Source organism: Centropristis striata, chromosome 16 (assembly GCF_030273125.1).
Source record: "Centropristis striata isolate RG_2023a ecotype Rhode Island chromosome 16, C.striata_1.0, whole genome shotgun sequence".
Taxonomy (NCBI): Eukaryota; Metazoa; Chordata; class Actinopteri; order Perciformes; family Serranidae; genus Centropristis; species Centropristis striata.
Genome location: NC_081532.1, coordinates 6,508,413 through 6,528,808, shown reverse-complemented (window position 1 = coordinate 6,528,808; position 20,396 = coordinate 6,508,413). Strand labels below are relative to the sequence as shown.

At 38.2% G+C, this 20,396-nt stretch overlaps 1 protein-coding gene across 3 annotated transcripts in view; it reads right to left on the bottom strand.

Moving 5' to 3' along the window:
• Positions 1-17,553, bottom strand: part of msrab (methionine sulfoxide reductase Ab) — a 64,122-nt gene extending 46,569 nt beyond the window's left edge. The window contains exon 1 of one of the 3 annotated variants that reach the window (XM_059353792.1): positions 17,241-17,553. In XM_059353792.1, the coding sequence (XP_059209775.1) occupies positions 17,241-17,553 (313 nt within the window). Of the gene's footprint in view, positions 1-3,130; positions 3,486-17,240 lie in introns of those variants that run through there. The other 2 variants (XM_059353793.1, XM_059353794.1) reach the window with 2 other exon arrangements.
• Between the last annotated feature and the right edge of the window lie 2,843 nt (positions 17,554-20,396).

Here is a 20,396-nt window from a genome sequence, read left to right as displayed (position 1 = left end):
AAAAATACAGGTTTTTCCTCTTACCTGTCGTACTTTTTATCAATCTAGATCGTAAAAACACATCTGAAAACCTCAGACTCCTTATAGAAACCATGACCAGATACTGATAATAATCAGATCTTCTTGTGAGCAGTTTCGTGTAGGAACTATTTTTCTTTCTACCGAACTACACCTGCCAACCGTATCACCGTGCAGAAGGAACAGTTGGATGTTACGAGCTAACATTACAGCTCAAGACATTACGCCCGAGAAGGACGCCATCAAATTTTTACATCTCATGCTGTCGAGCATGAGCCTCTCGTCCACAAGTTGATGCAAGCTTCTTTCTGTGTGGCGACACAGTTAGTGGGTGTAGAAATGTTTGGTAGAAAGAACATAGTTCCTACAGGAAACTGCTCACAACAAAGTATGTTGATTTTCTTGAGTAACCGGGTCATGATGTCTGCAAAGAGACTTTGCTTTTGAGTTCAAATTTATTTTTGGCACTTTGAGCACCACAAGCCGAGTCATATCTAGTTCCATTATATTTGGAAGAAGGCAGATAACTCTACGGCAACAATCTGCAACTCACAGCAAAACTATCTAAACTAGGGGTCTCAAACTCAAATGACCTGGGGGCGCTGGAGGCAGTATCAAAAGGACCAAAAAACAGACACAAATTTACTTTTTTTTTTTTTGACACAAAATGACAAAAAAAGACACAAAATGACCAAAGAAAGACACAGAATTACCAAAAATGACACAAAATGACTGAAAAAAGATGCAAAATGACCAAAAAAAAGACACAAAATTATTGAAAAAGACACAAAATGACCCAAAAAGACACAAAATTACCAAAAAAGACACAAAAGTACTAATATATATATATATATATATATATATATATATATATATATATATATATATTTTTTTTTTTTTTTTTTTTTTTTTTAAAAAGACACAAAATTACCAAAAAAGACACAAAATTATTAAAAAAAGACACACAATTATTAAAAAAAGACACAATTATAAAAAAACACGCAAAATAATAAAAAAAAAAACACACAAAATGACCAAAAAAAGTAATTAAAGGGACCTTCCACACACAACACGGTAAAGTGCCATTCATATAAAACTCACATGGTTTTCTTGATAATGATTTTGGTTATTATCAATAAAACCATGGAAAATGTCTAGATATCAGCTCTTAAATTAAACTCTTATCAGCTATTTTTGTTGTTATCATTATATTTGCCCAAACAAATGTACCTTTAGTTGTACCAGACATTAAAATGAACAAGAACTTTAAGAAAAAATGGTTTCATATTTTTTTCCATGACTGTATACAGTACTGTGCAAAAATCTGCAAAAGGTGTGAAAAACTGCCCAGAAGAATTGATGCTCGTTTGAAGGAAAGGGTGGTCACACCACATATTGATTGTTCACGCACTTTGCATTTTGTTAATTGATAAAAATAAACTATTTACATTTTCTATTATTGAAAGCATTCTTTTTTAAAGCATTTTTTCACACCTGCCTAAAACTTTTGCCCAACTTTTGTTCATTTTTCTTTATTTGTGCACTTTCTCTTTAACTTATTGCTCCATTTATCAATATGTTATGAGTCAAATTTATTATATGTTGCGCACAAATTCGGCCAATAAAGCCGATTCTGATTCTGAGATAAGAGGAAAAACATGTATTTTAGATGCTGGGGTGAACTGTCCCTTTAAAGATGAACAGGTGTTTTGAAGTATACAGGAAGCAAAAGAAGCACCACAGCACTGGAGCTGATAAGACCTGTCTTGGTGTGCCACCTTAAGGGCACTTTTTGATATTAGACAAACTTGTTTGGTTTTTCTGTGCAGGAACAGATTGCAGGAGCATGAAGGACTCCTCAAAATGTCACAGAGGCCTGGTCTGCCTTCAGGCAGTCCCTTCCTGCCCTCCCGTTGTGAGACAGTTCTGTCTTCTAGCAGCAGGTTGTTTGGCACTGCCAGGTCATGTTCACGTGCGCAGTCAGCTGCAATCAAAGTAGATCTGTGTCAGCGAGCGCCGGGCTAAATATTCCCAGTCCACGGGGGTGACTTAAGGTGGTAGGAGGACAGAAGAAATCTTCATCCTTCTCCTGCGAATCTGTTTAGTCTCCCATCCTCGGCTCACTCTCGCCCTCTTGTCCTGCATTTTCTGGCCGCCGAGATAAAAAGTAGTGAAGTTGCCAAACGATGGAGGGAGAAAATGTGAGAGTGAGAGAGAGACAAGTGTGCGATAGAGGAGGAGGAGTGGGAGGAGGAGAGATCAGCCTGCCAAAACAATAAAAGGAGTAAATAGCCAGTGAGAAGCAACAGATGAGGGGAGCAGAGAGGCAGTGAAGGATTCTTTTGGCTTTCAGACCACCATGCCTTTAGGCGCTATATAAAAAGACCAAGCACTTCATCCAAGAGAGAACACAGAGAAAACAAACAAGCAAACAAATAAACAAACAAAAAAAAAAGAGAGGTAAAAATGAAGACAGCCAAGAACACGCCGACACAGCACTGTCCAGAGAAGCCAGCTCCGAGCCAACCCCCCCCCCCCCCTTCCCCCCCTCTCCATCTTCGCTTCACACTCTCTTCCTCACACCACCTTCCCATCATCCCTCACTCTCCTCTTAACAAACACGTGCACACCCTCCTGCACGCACACAAGCACGCAATCAGCCGCACAATCACTCGCACACCAACCTCTGCTGAGGGTATTTCTCCCATGGAGCAGCTGGCAGAGGTCCAGGTGGTGCCAGGCTGGCTCCTTTCACTGTGCCTAGCCCAGCATTCCCCCCTGCCAGCCCAGCGCCCACACCCCATTCTGCCAGAATTACCCCACCTAACAGAGAGAAAGAGCTGGCTGAATACCCTCACTACGCTGCCTCACTACGCCAGCAAAAGAAAGAACAGAGGACGACAAAAAACAAGCAGGGAGGGTGACTGAGTGAGTTTACAAAAGAAGAAAAACAGGCTGAATATGGGGGAAGGATTCATGAAAAGGATTTTTTTCCCAACTTGGATGAGATATGGGCGTAATTTCTTTTGTGCGCCTTTGTTTTCGAGGATATCTGGAAAGCGCAGTGCAGGCTATACAGTACAGCGGGACTGAAGCGGAATACTTTGGTCACCTTTTGTTGCTTTTAGCTTGGTGGTTGTAGGCGGCTGGACTCGAACCAAAACATCGGACCCTGCCGCTCTGCTTGTCTCATGGTTACCACCAGTCAAGAGCACAACAATTTATCTGGTGCTGAACGGATAATAACGTCCAGTTTGACTTGTTTCGGATGGTATTTAGTCTTTGTTACCCTTCGGTTCTACCCGTGGTCCTGTGTTTCTCACCCGTTAAACTGGAGTCCAAGCGCTGCTGCCCCCTCATGCAGAGACACGGGAGAGGTACTATCCCTGGATGCCAAAACTGGTGACGGAAAGGTCGATTTCCAGGCTGCTCTGTTTATTTCCTTCCAAAAAATCCATTCTCTCTCTCTCTCTCTTTCCCTCTCTCTCTTCCTCTTCCCTCCCTCTCGCTATTCCTCTTTCTAGCTTCACACAGGTTGGCAGAGAGTCAGGCACGAGTCGTCGGAGGAGGCTGAAGCTTTATACTGGTGCCAACTACCCTCTGCTGTATGGGAGGATGGGTAGGGGCGAGAAGGAGTGGGGCAAAGGAGGGGTGGGGAGGAAAGAGGCAAAGGCGGGTGGGAGGTGGTCGATTTTTTAAAAACAGTGCGAGGTAAGTAAATGAAACGAAGCTGTTGTGGCCTTAAAACCACCAACCCAACACGGTGATGTGTAAAGCTGCCTCTGTTTAGGGTGGGAAAACTGTCTAGACTCTGAAGAGTAAAACTTTGAAGCCATCCATGCATTCCATACATACTGTATCCTAGCAACGGAAACAGTTGCTATGGAGAAGACTGCCTACTATAGCAGTGGCTCCATTATCCCTTCCAGCAAGATGGAGGCACATCCTGTTGGGGCCTGCATGAATATATTTACTCAAATACTCATCTGACGAGGACAGAAGAGGATGGCATCTACCTTGGCTGCACAAAGGAATGAATAAATCTCGTTTTAACTAGATTGTAACAGGAAATCAAACTAAAAACATGCACCTCAGCACTCTTCCTGTGCAGATATATCACCGTAAATCTCAATATCGCACAAAATGTCACAGCATTCAATGGGCAAGATGCACAATGCACTATACAGGGTCACCTAACTGACTGTGTCTGGAATAAAGTGGTCAAAAGTATCGCAACATTGATAGTTTTTCACATTTGCACATTCCATTTGTATCAAAAGTGCAAAAGCTTTAAGAAAACCTGATCAGAAATCAGCTTTTCAAACTAAGGCTGCACTCATGAAACAATGGGGAAGAAAATCAAGAGTTTTATGTGTTCAGCGACTTTTATACCAGCTATGTGTGCAGATTAGTATTATTTTTGGAGTTTTTTGTGCTTTGGGATGTTTTCTTTCTTTTTTTGTCATGTATCAGAGAGGTAACAATGATCAGTTTCTTTAAACTATTATTGAATCAAAATTGACATTTCTTGAACCGTGACAACCTTTGTATGGAAGACTCCTGAAGCTTACACAGACATGAGGAGAACATAGAAGCTCGGGTCAGAAGACAGGACGTTCCTGCGTGGAGGCAATAGTCCTAATCAGTGAGCCACAGCACTGCCCATGAGCTAACCCCTCTCATTCATTTATCTTCTGTCTGTATACTTCATTTGCATGCTTTCCAAAATTACTGACATATTTCTTTCTTCCGAGCTTATTGCAAAAGCCCCAAAAATAAAAAAAATCAAGGGCATCGGGAGACAGCAGAGATGGGAAAACAACAGAGCAATAATGCCAGAAATATATCTCCGCCATGAACCTGCTTTGAAGAGTTATAGCGAAGCATGTAACAGAGATTGATTTTGGTCAGCTGACCTCCCCCCATCCTGTTTGGAAGAAATATTGGCAGTCTATCCTGCACTGACTCAAAATAATAGCTACTGTGCCCCTACCATGTAGCAATCTGCCACTGGATCATTGTCGCCAAGGTCACAGAGTATGTTCTAGAGAGTGGAGCGAGGAAGGGACGGCAGGACATCTGAACACGGAACAAGGAGCTTCTTTAAAGAGGCCGGAGGGGCACAGGCAACTTTCAAAATAAGTGATCTTCATTTTAGAGAGGACAAATGTGTGCACTCACACACACACACAAGGCTGGGACGGCACAGGGCATATGTGGAGACAGTCCTCTCAATCCCTAAATTACTCATGCTTACGCCAACACACACACACACACACGAGAACAACCCCGTCCCCACCTAAGCTGCCCCCCACGGTGAAAGGGGAGGAACAGATTTCTGCCATGCGGTGTCTCCGAGCTGCTCCGACAGACGGAGCAGGAACTTACGACGGGGCGGAGCCTTCATGCGCATAATGCCCAGATGGGCCCCTGGACGCTGCGGCACCGCTTCCTCCCATGCTCTCACACCCAGCTCCCACAATGCACTTTGCCGACGCTTCAGTCTGAGTAGGTGAAGACCGGGGCCGAGTTCAAATCGCACCACGTTGCAAACTTTGTTGCGCACACCTACGAGCCCTCCTGTCCAAAAATAGGACGATGAACAGCTGAATGAAGGGATAAAGCAGAAATGACTCAGTACTATATTACAAGAATGGATAAAAATACAAATAGGATGCAGAAGAAGGCGTACATGTTCACACACTGTAAATCTCAATTTGTTGTTTCAACTTAAATATTTGAGTGTCCATGCTGACATATCAACACAACAAAGACAATGGAGTTAACTCAAATGTATCTTGCTATTTGACTCGATATTTTAAGTTAAAATGACTTTTTGCACAATTTTTTGTTGTACTGAAAAGGAAAAATGAGTTATGATAACAAACAAGCAACATTGGGTTTTACAGTGCATGCACAGAACCAAAAAAAAAAAAAAAGCCAAATCGCTTTAGGCACATTTTTTCTACATGATGGTGATAATACCAAAACTGTGATACTTTTGACTGAGTTTGCAATTGGGTAATGACTTACAAAATTACATCCAGATGTTTTAAACAATAGTTGAGGCTCTGCCTGGACAAGGGTGTTGCTTGAAACTCAACAGTCACTTTAAAAGGAGTTTGGCAACAATTCCAGCTTGTATGAGAGGGAAGCTTAAGAAAAATAAGCCATTGCTCAAGAAAAACGTCGAAGCATGTCTGGAGTTTGCCAGAGTTTGGCATGGGGGGTACCAAGCAGAGAAGTAGGACAAGCTCTTGTGGTCAGATAAGGTTCTGGGTTAAAACTTCCCCACATTGTTGGTGTTTGTTGGATGCTTTTCCTCAGCAGGGACTGGGCGTTTTGTTTGATTTGAAGGAAGAATGGACGGAGCTAGAGAAGAACAAGAGAACCTGCTTCACTCTGCATTCACATGAGCTTGGGTGGTGCGCCAAAATTGCCATTAATCCCTTTCATTTGAGAAGTGGCAGTGTATTTGGGCTGCAGAGGTCGGCCCAAAAAGTTGAAACAGACTCAAGTTTTGGAAAAATGCCGCCTGAGAGGACGTGGTGGTTCAAAAACAAAAGTCTAGCTGCTGTAAGATGAATGAAGCCTTCAGGTGGATGGTTGGAAAGGTTGAGATTATAAAAGAGCTCTGGCACAAAACAAGAATTGTGAGATATAAAATCTACTTAATTTACGTATTTAACAATGTGACAACACACTAATGGGCCATTTAAGTGAGACTCACACACTGCAGCACAAGCCTGAGCTAATTGCTACACCTGCTGGTTTTGTGTCAATGTGGCCTCAGTCTCCTTAAAATACTGAAGCTGGGGAGAAAGTTCATCTTTCAAAAGGACAATAAGCAAAAATTAGCCAAAGTCAAAGTCCACTCCAGATATCAATCTGATTTGCAATGAAAACACAATATTTTTTAATGTCAAGGAAGCCTTCTTTAAAAAAAACTTTAAACAACAGTTACACCAGGGGTCTCAAACTCAAATCACCAGGGGGCCGCTGGAGGCAGTATCAAAATGACCAAAAAAAGACACAAAATTACAAAAAAAAGACACTCAATGACAGAAAAAAAACTAAATAACTTAAAAAAGAAACAAAATGACCAACAAAAGACACACAATTTATTTTAAAAAGACACAAAATTATTAGAAGAAGACATTTACCAAAAAAAGACACAAAATTACCACAAAAAAAGACACAAAATTACATTACATAACATTTCCACTTCTTCTGATAACAACACGGCAGATAATAAACGGTCCGGTAGCAGCTGCCTTTCTTTTTGTTAACGTCGTCATAGAAACAATTGAAACAAAGCTCCAGCTTGCGCAATAAAGGGACCTTCCACACACAACACGGTGCCATTCATATAAAACTCACATTAAAATTTCATATCAAGGTGGGGGCCACAAAAAAGCGTCACGAGGGCTGCAATTGGACAATTGGACTGAAAGCCAACACATTCTGGAGAACGTGTGTCATCTACATTAAGGTCAGGGTCAGGTCAGGCCTGGAGCGGCTAATGGGGAGAAGCGGGAAAATTCCCGGTGTGCCGGCCTGGTTTCGAGCGGCGAGGGCTGGTGTACAAGCGTGGCACTGAGTTGAAATAGATCATGCAGGCTGACTCTGGGTTGGTTTGGAACCTGGCCGACATCACGGTGATGATCAGCGCCGCGAGGCTTGATGGAGGATGCAACACTGACTCAGCAACTTGAGTATGATGGACAATAGAAGAAGCAAAGCTGAAAGGCTTGATAAAAAAAAAAAAAAAGCCTTACAAACGGATGCGGCCAAATGTGCAAAACTTAGCAAAAAATTTTTTTAAAACAAGCTCTTAAGAAGCGGCAAACGATCAGAGCGGTAAGCTAGGAGCAGTAAGGAAACTACGACATTCAGTAAACCACCGTTCAACTATAGGAAAGTCAATGAATTATAGAGGTGAGGGGAAAAACAGCATAGTGTTGCGATATGTTGCATGGCAATATTATATCGATTCATGGCTGGCACGTATCGGTATTTAGCATTCCGACGGACGTCAGTATTTTTGGCGTTTTTTTTTAAGTTTGATAAAATGCTGCAGTTGTCGTCCATACATGTTGGATATCAGTTCAGTTCAGTTTGACTGGATACTTTGCTGGTCAGACTGTGGGTTTGACTCTCATTGTGGAGAAATAAAAAGACTGAAGTGAGATGAATAGACAGGGACTTTCTCTTAATGGACACAACTTCAATAAATTCTTGAATGAATTTATTGAAGTTAAACAGTTAAATCACAATATATTGTATCGCAATAATCACCATATCGTAAAATGCTTAAAATCGCAATAATATCGTATCGTGACTCAAGTATCGTGATAAAATCGTATCATGAATCCCACCTCTAATGAATTATGTGATGTTATGACATATAACAACATATAGGGTTAAAAAAAAACATGAATATAAGACAAACATATCACATTAGTTACAATATAACCACTTTATAAACCCACATAGTGACACATTATGATTTGTATCTTTAAAAGTAGGATAGCAAAGCCCATAACTTAAAGGGAGTAGGATGAAAATAATATGAAATAAGCCTGCATATTTTGCCATAGCAAAAATCTGAATGGTTTTGCTTAAAATATTTTTTTTCCATGTCAAATGTGCTAAAGCCTTACAGTTTGCTTTGTATTGTGATTAAATGTAGGGTTCAAGTGAGGGGAGCGGAGCCTGCTCAGGGACTGACAACACAGCAGCAGAACCCTGAACCACAAGCTCAGATCAGACAGATGAAGCTGTTGAGAGTTTTGATTACTTTGCCCTCCCTCAGTCACAGGATACAGATACATTCTTTTCTTATCTTACCCCCCAAATGTCCTGATACCAGAGGTTTTCAACAGAAAAAATGGAACAAACCGTAAGTGGCTGACTTACTGTGTAAAAAAAAAAATCTCTGCACTGTTCTGTATGTCTGGTACTTGCTCCTTTGGGTTGTGAAAGCCCTTTCATTAACAGAGGCATGAAAGCCTGGCATCACATTCACCAAAGGACAGAGGAACACGAACAAAGCAAGGCACAGAGGAAAAAGTGCAGATGTTTAGTTTTTGAATGCACAGAAGGCAGATGTGAAAAGCCTGTTGACTGGCAACCAAATGTCATTACATGCTGAACAAGTGAGAAAGAAACGTCAGGTGGTGGAGCGCATAGTGGAGTAAAGAAGAGGCTGGTTATAGATGGAAACATTGCTGTTAATCATCACAACTTCCTACAGTTGATTCTACTCTTGAGCAAATATCACCTATATATTTTCCTCCTACAGCATGTAATAGTGGTGTGAATCACCAGAAGCTCCATGATACCATTTTATCCTGATACTTATACTGATATTATTGCAATTTTAAGCATTTTACGATATGGTGAGTATTATACAATATATAGTACAATATATTGTGATTTAACTGTTTAACTTCAATAAATTCAATCAAGAATTGTTTTGTCCAATAAGAGAAAATCATCAGTGTATCCATCTCACTTCAGTCTTTTTATTTGTCCACAATGAGAGCAGAGCAGAGCTTCTATTTTTGACGGACGACGGATCGTTCGGGGCAGGAAGTCGTGCACAGACACAAAATAAAACATTCAGTAGGCGGATCGTATTTGACAACTTGAAGACATCATGGTGGGCGGGGACAGACCTAAAGTCAACAGGTTAGAGGGTTTTTTTTGAGGAGATGTTGATTCTGGAGGTCCGAAATCATTCTATTATCTATAACCCATCACATCCTTTATATAAAGACAACCATAAAAAGGAAGTGGCTTGGAAAACCATTGCAGGAGTAATGGGAGTGGATGGTAAGTTACTAATATGGTCCAATAAATGAGACATTCTCCAGTTATACATGTAGAAAACCCATGACTTGCGTGAATTCGCGAGATCTCGTGCGTCCTCGGGACTCTGCTGTCTGCAACAGTGCGGATCACAGACGGATCCGGTGTGTGTTGACGGACGGACACGTTTCGGAGACGTATCGCATCCAGTGGAATCCCGGGGTAAGCATTGCGCGATATGATGAGTATTGAGATACAATATATTGCGATTTAACTGTTAAACTGCATTTTGTGTATAGATACAATTCAAGATATCAGCTCCAAAGTCCAGTGTTCCGTCATACTGAGATATGTAACAGATGTCATTCATGAAAGACTGATTTGCTCCTGAAAAAAAGTATTGCTGGAGCTCAATATCGACATTAGCACATGTGTGGGCAACTCAACAGATGGTGCAGCTAATATGCAGGGACAGTATCGGGGGTTTTCTGCACTCCAGGCTCCCAAACAGATTCATATATGGTGTCATGCACATCTTTTGAATCTTACTGGCAGACACAACAAACAGTGTTGTGGAAAGCACATTCAGAAGTGGGAAGAGATGAGTCAGGACAACAGACGACTGTCCAATAGGACCAACTCGGTGCTGGGCCAAGGATCGGGCACAGAGTAAAGTGTTTGGGTGCATGGGGAATCCTCAGGGAGCCTCGTTTTGTGGAATTACTTTACAGTAGGGGTGGGCAATATGGCCCTAAAAGAATATTACCATATTTGAGGGTATTTCTGCCATAGTGATCTTGTCGATACTACAAAATACAGAAAAATATATAGAAAATGTGATTTTTTTTTTCGTAAAAATCGTACAACATGATACAAATGTAAAATGCAGTGCAAAGTGCAAATCTCAAGAGTTGCCAAATACAAAAAAAAAACTCTTGAGTGTTAGCAAATAATGAAATATTCATCTAGTGGCTCCAGGGGGCATTTTACATTTTTAAGTAAAATGCATCAATCTTGTGCACTTTGAGAGCTAAATGTGAGCAAACACCTCACATAACATTTTTCACAGTTGTGAATACTGTGATATTGAATCTTTGGTTTCCTACTGTGACATTTTCAATTGCCGCCAACGTGTTTTCCACTAGGACATGAAGCAGCCAGCCAGTGTGGAAAACAGCTGACTAGGGGTGTCTGGGAGAATAAGGGTTCTTGTATTTTTTATTTAAGGCATCTTATTTTGACGGTCTTCTTGTAAATTCTGTTAACACACTGTGCTCTTATTTTGAAAGCTGCATGTGTTTAGTGACAGGAAGTATAGCAGCTTTTTGTGATTAAAATAACTTTAATTGTTAACTAGTGTTAGCTTGCGGCTAACAAATGGCATAAAACAGTGTGTTCAACACTCTGCTGAGCAACATAACTTTATATTATGAATTGTGTAGATATACTTTCAGTAGCTTGAAATGTGACGTTAGCGCAGCACATGAGACTCTGGAGGGCCGCCACAGTCTAGGACATTAATGGAAAACCCGTAGGCCACTACGTAAAGAAGTAGGAATGTTGCCAATATCATGATATGCATTTTTTTTTTATCCATCCATTCTCGTCCGCTTATCCAGGGCCGGGTCGCGGGGGCAGCAGGATAAGCAGGGCATTCCAGGCGCCCCTCTCCCCAGCCACAACGTCCAGCTCCTCCACCATAAAAATATATACCGGTATTATGGTGAACCATACGATATGGCACACCCCTACTTTACAGACCATTGTAGAGGACAGTTCACAAAAGACTACTGTGAGGGCCAAGGCTAAGTGGTCCATAAAGGCCTTTCGACAGTGTTCAATACTCAAATCTGCCTACGCATTTTCAGCAAACATTTCCTCTTCTTAGTCAAATTCCTTACAGACAAGACAAGGGGAATGGATATCATAACAGCTCAACATCTGGTTGAGAGGACAGAGGACAGATGTGCTCGAGGAGTTAAATGTGCAGCAAGAGGAGGAAGACTGTGAGTTAGAAGTCCAGACTGTCCTTTCTGAGAGAAAAACAAACGTAAACAGAGCATGCAGATGATGAACAACTAGCATCACCTGACACTGAATTTAAGGTCAAAGTACACAATGTCAAAGTAGACACATTGACAGGCCCGTCACGATAATTACTATATCCACTTATCGTTGGATACATAAAAATGGACACGATAGTTTTTTTTCTGGACTTAATATATTGTCGTTGACATACGTGTTTTTGTGCTTTTTTGTGTTTAAAGTAATGGTGCAAGTGTTTGACAGGCAGCACAAATTTTCAATATATATATATATATATATATATATATATATTCACATTTCTTAAGCAGCCATTCCAGCTGTTTATATTATGTTTTAATAATATATAATATAATAATATTGTAATAATAAAATAATATAACACATAATGATTATCTCAGTGCAATGTTTTGTTAACAGAGCCTGAAAGTCTATTTGATTCGTTTTGGTTGTAGCTTTTTTATGTTTTATTTATTTATTTCTTTTCCACTTTTCAATTCCAATGTTTAATATTCTTAAGATTTAAAATTCATTGCTGTGGAAAAATATGTTCTTATTATGCTCTAATATCATTATAAAACTAAAACAACATCAATACAACGATACTATCATTTATCGTGATAGTTTCTGGGAAAATATATCGTCTTAAAAAATGTGTTATGGTGACAGGCCTTCACATTGGCAGACAGTATCCATAGGAGGTTTTCTGCTAATGCAAAACTTTGCTCAGATTTTGCCTGCCTAGACCCGAGAAACGTTGCTGCTGTGAGGGGAAATGGGCTCCAAGCTCAGTTCTAAAAGAATCAGACTAAAGACGTCCCCTCTGGAGGTTTACAGTGAAATTTCACAGGGAAGTGAGGAGGATCCTTCCAGGGAACTGTTCAGGCTTCAGGTTCCTTGATTGGAAGACCAAAAGTAAACACAACCGGAGAAAAAGTCTGGTCTCAATGCCAGCTTTATTCAGGTTACAGGTAAAGTTATGCAGCACTGGACTCAGACTGACATCGCTCTGCAGGATCCCAGTCAGAATGAGCCCCGATTTCTGAAATAATTCACATTTTCACTTCTTTGGGCTGGGCCCCCGCCCCCCTACAGAACACTTATACGCAACCGAGTTGTATTGGCCAGTTACCAATGACAACAGCTGATCATGCCGTACGATGTTTGTTATACAAAATGAGTGTGTGTGTTGTTCTTACAGGCGCATATCTTTGAGTTACAAAGCCTAAACATGATCAAATACAGCTTGTAGTCACATCTGACTTCTGTGGGAAGACAAACTGTGCTCTCTCAGGCCTGTGGGAGAGACGAAAGCTCCAGTGGAGCAAAACACAAAGTACACTGAAAAAAATTGGAGTGACATTTACTTCAAAAAAGCTAGGCAAGTTTTTTCACACAGAAAGTGTTTGTAATCTTTACTCAGGCTGTTTCTAAGTAATATTTATTTAATAGAACCACTTTTTTTTTTTTATGAAAATACACAAGTAAATTGCAGATTCACTGATGTCCCTCAATTACATTTTACTTGGAAATATCAACTAATTAAGCCAATGAACTGGTTTAGGGAATATTACTTGGAACAAATGCTGCCCCCGCGACCCGGCCCCGGATAAGCGGAAGAAAATGAATGATTCAATTTACATACAAAACTGAGGACACATAATAACAAACAATCACTAAGTAATGCACTACATGAATAACTGCTATTTCAAAGTAAAAGCACTGAATTCGTATTTCTTTGTAGAATTTATATAGATGATTGAAATAATAATTACAGGGCCAAAAAAAACAATTTTTTTCCAGTGTAGGCTATCTGAGCTATTCAAATAAAACAGAACAGCAGCATGTTGAACTACAGAGCAAAACTTGTTCCTCCTGTAAAAACTGTGTAATTTGCATTCATGCATTCATTCTCCTCCTGCACCATGTGATACGACTGGCCTACAAGTTGTTGTTCACACTGCCCATCACACGAGTAGCATGTGAGAGAAGCTTGTCAACAGTGACATTTATCAAAAGAAAAATGTGACTTAACCAACAAGAAATTGGAGCCATTCTTGGTCATGTGCACTGAGAAAGAAAGTCTCATGCCTTTGGACAATGACAGGGTGATAAAGTTGCAGTGCCCTGCTCAGGTGTGTATTAATGTTTTAAGGTTGGTCATGTTTCCTTAAAGCTACACAGCACAAAAGAGATTAGAAAGTCAGAACAGTGAAATACTTTTTATTGTATTCTGTGTTTACTCTGTAAATACAAAAAAGTTAATAGTTCAAATATCTAACCATCTATTCTTTTTTATTCTATTATTTGCACTGGATTTGGAATAATATTATTCTTTAAATACACTGAATAACTGCAGCTATCGCAGACTTAAATACTAATGTTATAATTATATTACTTTAGTATAATAGGTTGTAAAGTAAAGTGAAACTCCCAGGTTGAAAAGGAGTCCCACTCCGTCCCTGTTCAAGGTTCACTCATTTGACATTTTATAACAGGGTTGCATAATGAAATGTAAGTTGCAGCCTTTTACCCTACGTATAAATATTTAAGTAGAATAGAATTAGAACAATAAAACAGTTCTTTACTTGTATATATTAATACAAATACACAGAAAGCATGCACAGTATGTGAAGTTTTCAGTGTAAAAGTAGCCCATTTGTGTGTAGATATGTTTATTTGTATGTCTCATAACCTTATAACCAGTAGTGTAATGTAACTAAGTAAATTTACTCAAGTACTGTACTTAAGTACAACTTTGACATACTTGTACTTTACTTGAGTATTGCAATATATATAACTTTACCCTTCTACTTCACTCCATTTTAGGTCAAGATTTAACATGACTAACTAAATTTAAAATGTGCATGCATGTTTATAAATAAAACCACATAAAAGTACATTAAATAGTTACAATAAGCCAATATTGACAATAGTGAAATGATCAATATCTTCAATTATAAACCAATAATAAAAAATAAAAATATAGTGATGTCATATATTTAGATTTTTGGGGGTGCTGTTTCTTAGTAAAGAGAACAGTAAGGAGACCCAGTTAAAATGTTTAAATAAATGTATACATAAACAAGTAATAAATAATCAATGATGATTAACTAAATGAAAGTTGACAGAGCTGATAAATATAATTGTTCAATTAAACAAATTATAATAAAATAGGACATAAATGTATATCATGAATTCATTTCTAAATGTTCCTTTCCTTTATTCTTCCTTATATCAATTTTTACTGTAAAATAGTCAACTTTTTATGTCAGAAAAAAAGAAACCCATTTTCAGCTTTGTGAAGGGCATTTTGTGGCGTCTTCTCTTTTTTTTTTTTTTTTCAACACAAACCACTGCACACACTAGAGCAGCTGGAGCCAAAAGCTGCTTCTCCATTTTGAAAGTTTTTACTAAGAGCATGATAGAGAAAAAAATGCATGGTAAGAAAAAAAATGCTAAAAGAATCTAGTTGTAGTCTTGTAAATAGTGACCCTGCAATATTCACAGTCTGTCTAAAATCTCAGTGTGAGACTAGGCTGGGACTAAAAATTCTAAACACTTGTCTTTAGATGTGAGCAGGTGTGAACAGATAGTTTTCCACACAGAAAAAAAATATTTTTTTGGCCTTGTCATTATTATTTCAATCATCTATATAAATTCTACAAAGAAATATGATTTCAGTGCTTTTACTTAAAAATAGCAGTTTTCCATGTGTATTACTTAGTGATTGTTTGTTATTATGTGTCCTTAGTTTTGTATGTAAATTGAATCATTCGTTCCAAGTAATATTCACTAAACCAGCTCATTGGCTTAATTCGTTGATATTTCCAAATAAAATGTAATTGGGGGACATCAGTGAATCTGCAATTTACTTGTGCATTTTCATAAAAATAAGTGGTTCTATTAAATAAATATTACTTAGAAACAGCCTGAGTAAAGATTACAAACACTTTCTGTGTGGAAAAACTTGCTGAGCTTTTTTTAAGTAAATGTCACTCCAATTTTTTTCAGTGCAGGAGTCTTTTCCAAATCTTTTCAAAGTCTTCTGGTGTTGCATAAGGGATCTAAATACTTCTTCCACCACTGCTTAACAACTTGGTCAAAGTTATAGTCAGTGGTGGAAAGTAACTAAGTACATTTACTCAAGTACTGTACTTAAGTACAGTTTTGAGGAACTTGTACTTTACTTAAGTATTTCCATTTTATGTTACTTTTTACTTCTACTTCATTTCATTTTTAGGCAACTATTGTACTTTTTACTCTACTACATTTAGCTGCCAGCTTTAGTTACTTTTCAGGTCGAGATTTAACATAAAACATAATAGATTTAAAATTTGTACTAGTTAAACCACACGAAAGTATATTAAGTAGTTAAAATGAGCCCTATGTTGACAACAGTAAATTCAAAGCTAACATAAATGCATCAAAAATAATAATACAATGATATATTTGGACAATCTGAGTGAATCCATTATGCATTGCGAATACTTTTACTTTTGATACTTTAAGTACATTTTGATGCTGATACTTTTGTACTTTTACTTAAGTAAGTTTTGAATGCAGGACTTTTACTTGTAGTGGAGTAATTTCACAGTGTGGTATTAGTACTTTTACTTGAGTAAGGGATCTGAATACTTCTTCCACCACTGGTTATAGTGTCCCACCAGCAGTGGTGGGATGTAACTAAGTACATTTACTCAAGTACTGTACTTAAGTGCAGTTTTGAGGTACTTGTACTTTACTTGAGTATTTCCATTTTATGTAACTTTATACTTCTACTCCACTACATTTAGAGGCAAATATTGTACTTTTTACTCCACTATATTTAGCTGACAGCTTTAGTTACTTTTCAGGTCAAGATTTAACACAAAAAATGTGATTAATTTAGAGTGATTAGACTCATAACAGTATATTAAGTAGTTTAAATGAGCCCTGTCTTAAGAAAATTAAAAGGCTGTTTACATAAAAGCATCAATAACAATAATAATGTAATAATATATTTGGAATATATAAAACAGTCTAAGTGGGTCTATTCTGCATAACGAGTACTTTTACTTTTGATACTTCAAGTGCACTTTGATGCTGATACTTTTGTACTTTTACTTCAGTAAGTTTTGAATGTAGGACTTTTACTTGTAGTGGAGTAATTTCACAGTTTGCTATTAGTACTTTTACTTAAGTAAGGGATCTGAATACTTCTTCCACCACTGCCCACCAGTTATTGCAAGTATTATATTCATGCATCAAACTGTCATAAGTGAACTTCAGAGGCCACCCTCCTGCCACGTAAAGACAGTTCACGAGGTGTCAGCTGAGGACAACTCCATCATCTGTGATACAACTTGTGACTGCGTGTTATTTACCTGCCACGACCATTTTCTCCTCTCTTCCTTTCAGAGCGCGCTCTCTGCTCGGCATCTGAGACTTGTCTGCCATTGAGTCAGCAGCAGCAGCAGCCAGCGACACACAAACTAGAAGCAACCAAAGTGTTAGTGAGGAGGACAGCTGAGAGTTATGGCACATTCTTCCGGGATGCCTCCATAACGACACGCCACGCTTTACGGCGTGGGGAGGGGGGGGAGATATGGGAGGGGGGAGGGAGTTGCTGGAGAGACGGCGGCAAAAACGGCAGCAATATGAATATTCATCGTGCGTGGGCAACGTCGTGCACTGCATATTAACTAATCAAGGGGTTAATATGACTTTGGCACAAAAGCCTACAGTGCACCGTGTGCGGCAACGAAATTAAATTTAAATAAATATCCACGCCGTTCCGCATGCAAATGAGCTCGCGCCAATTATGAGCTCTCATTAGGTGGGAGGTGGTTGGTGGAGCAGGTTGGAGGTGTGTGGATGTATGTATGGGTGGATGGATGGCTTGGTCTGCCTTTGTGCATCCATTGGTAATAACCTACAAAGTGGTTAAAGCCCTGCATGTCTTGTGTAAATATTTTTTTTAAATGATCCTATGGACTGCTTATTTTCAGTGGTGGAATGTAACTAAGTACATTTACTCAAGTACTGTACTGCCCTACAAAGCCCAACTGCAGTAACTACATTTTTGGTCAAAATTGAGTTTTAACTAGGGCCGAGACTTTAACGCGTTAATTAAGAGATTCATTAATTACACAAAAATTAACGCGTAAAAAAATGGACGCATTTTAATCACACTTATTTTTGCACCGCGGAACGTTTCTCACTGGATGAGTTTCAGGCGGACCGATTATACTGGAGCACCAACTAGCGTTGATGAGTTGAGACAACAACAAACCACAGTGAACATGAAGGAAGAAGCTGATGAGAGCGCTTTGGTTGGACCCGTGGATTTTTTAAATTTTGTTACAAAAAATGAACGGATAGAAGCGTCGATAAGAGCATGGTTGTGTTGCTATGCAACAAGGAATTTGCATATCACTGCAGCACATCGAGCCTCAAGTATCACCTCAATGCTAAACATATAGCAGCTATCGTGGAATTAATGTGGTATTCAACGGTATACTAAAAATCCATATGAAAAAAATTACTTCTCATTGTTCTCAGGTCAAATATTTATATGCGATTAAAATGCGATTCATTTCGATTAATTAATTACAAAGCCTCTAATTAATTAGATTCATTTTTTTAATCGAGTCCCGTCCCTAGTTTTAACTAAAAATTAACTCCTCGATGTCTGTTTTATCTTGTGACAAAGTTTTAGATTTCAACTTTGCTTCAATTCAGAGAAATAATGATATAAAAATTTGCAGTAACTACAAAATCCAACTCAAAACCAAAGCAGTAATTGGACTTACCACCATGGCCGGCTCTAAGCTCAAATCAAAATTTAAGAAGTTGAGAAAGCACATTTTAATATACTTACAGAATTAGTATATTTAACAATTTGACAAAATTATCTGCAGTAGCGGAAAAATCAGCCGAAAAGGGACACATGATACACGATTGTTGGTTGAAATCTGGATGAAGGATATTTTATTTTATTTTATTTTATTTTATTCAATTATTTTATTTTTATTTTTATATTTTTTATTTTTTAGTGATTAAGTGAAAAAAGTGAGATAACATTATATTAAGACTAAAATATGACATTTCTTTATAATATTCAGTCTAAATCAAGTTGTTATACTATAAATACACTCATAACAAAATCAATTTGTAAATGTTTATTCACTGAAAACAAAATATAAAAGCTGAAAGAAGACAACAACATTGTAGTTACTGCATTCTGTTTTTGCATTACTATTACAACCTTTTACAGCAAAACCAGAGTGCAGTAGCTAAATTTTTGGGGTCAAAGGTCAAATAAATCATCATGATTTTTGAGCATAAAAATGACATCATCAATACATGTAGAAAAAAAAGTGTCATTACTTATCTACATATAACCAATTTTGATGCCCAGTTAAAAAATAAGTATGGTGGAAGAAGTATTCAGATCCTTTACTTCAGTAAAAGTACTAATACCACACTGTGAAATTACTCCACTACAGTAAAGGTCCTGCAATCAAAACTTACTGAAGTAAAAGTAAAAAAATATCAGCATCAAAATGTACTTAAAGTATCAAAAGTAAAAATACTAGTTATGCAGAATGACCAACTCAGATTGTTTTAGTATATATTCTAAATATAATACATTATTTGTATTGATACTTTTATGTAAGCAGTGTTTTAATTTGGTAAAGATAGGGCTCATTTAATTACTTAGTATACTGATATAAGATTTAACTAAAAAAAAAATCACTTTAAATTGATCATATGTTATGTTAAATCTCGACCTGAAAAGTAACTAAAGCTGTAGTGAAGTAGAAGTATGAAGTCACATAAAATGGAAATACTCAAGTAAAGTACAATTACCTCAAAATTATACTTAAGTACAGTACTTGAGTAAATGTACTTAGTTACATTCCACCACTGCTGAAAACTGTGTTTTATGTCAGATAGTTTGCATTTTGTGGTTTGATAGAGGAAGAGAACAAGTGGAGAAGTGTTTGTTTAATGCACATTTATTCCATCTGACATCAGACTCATCTCTGACATACTGACAGAAGATAAATGAATTGTGACAGAGACTGGACACTTTACCATATTATGGTAATCATGGCACGGTGCCAGCTATTTTGGACATTGCAGGTTGCTGAACATTGTACATACATATTCAACATGTTATACAGATGAAACATACCTGTGTCAGGTCAAACTGGTCAGAGTTTACCAATGCATGCTATGGAGAATTACGAAGAAATGCATACCAACAATGGCAATGCACTACATCAGGGATGGGCAACTTAAATGCTGGAGGGGGCCACAATTTTTCATGGACACTACCACAGGGCCACATATAGGACCGTGCACTTAACCAGATATGATGAAACTGCTATTTTAAATATGTTTACAGTGCAGTAACTTAACATATTTCATGCTCAAATGCATGTATAACAATATAAATAGGAATACAAAAGGTTTGAAGCAAATAAAAAATAACCACTTACTGTGATTTCTTTTTTTTTCAGTGCAAGAACAGC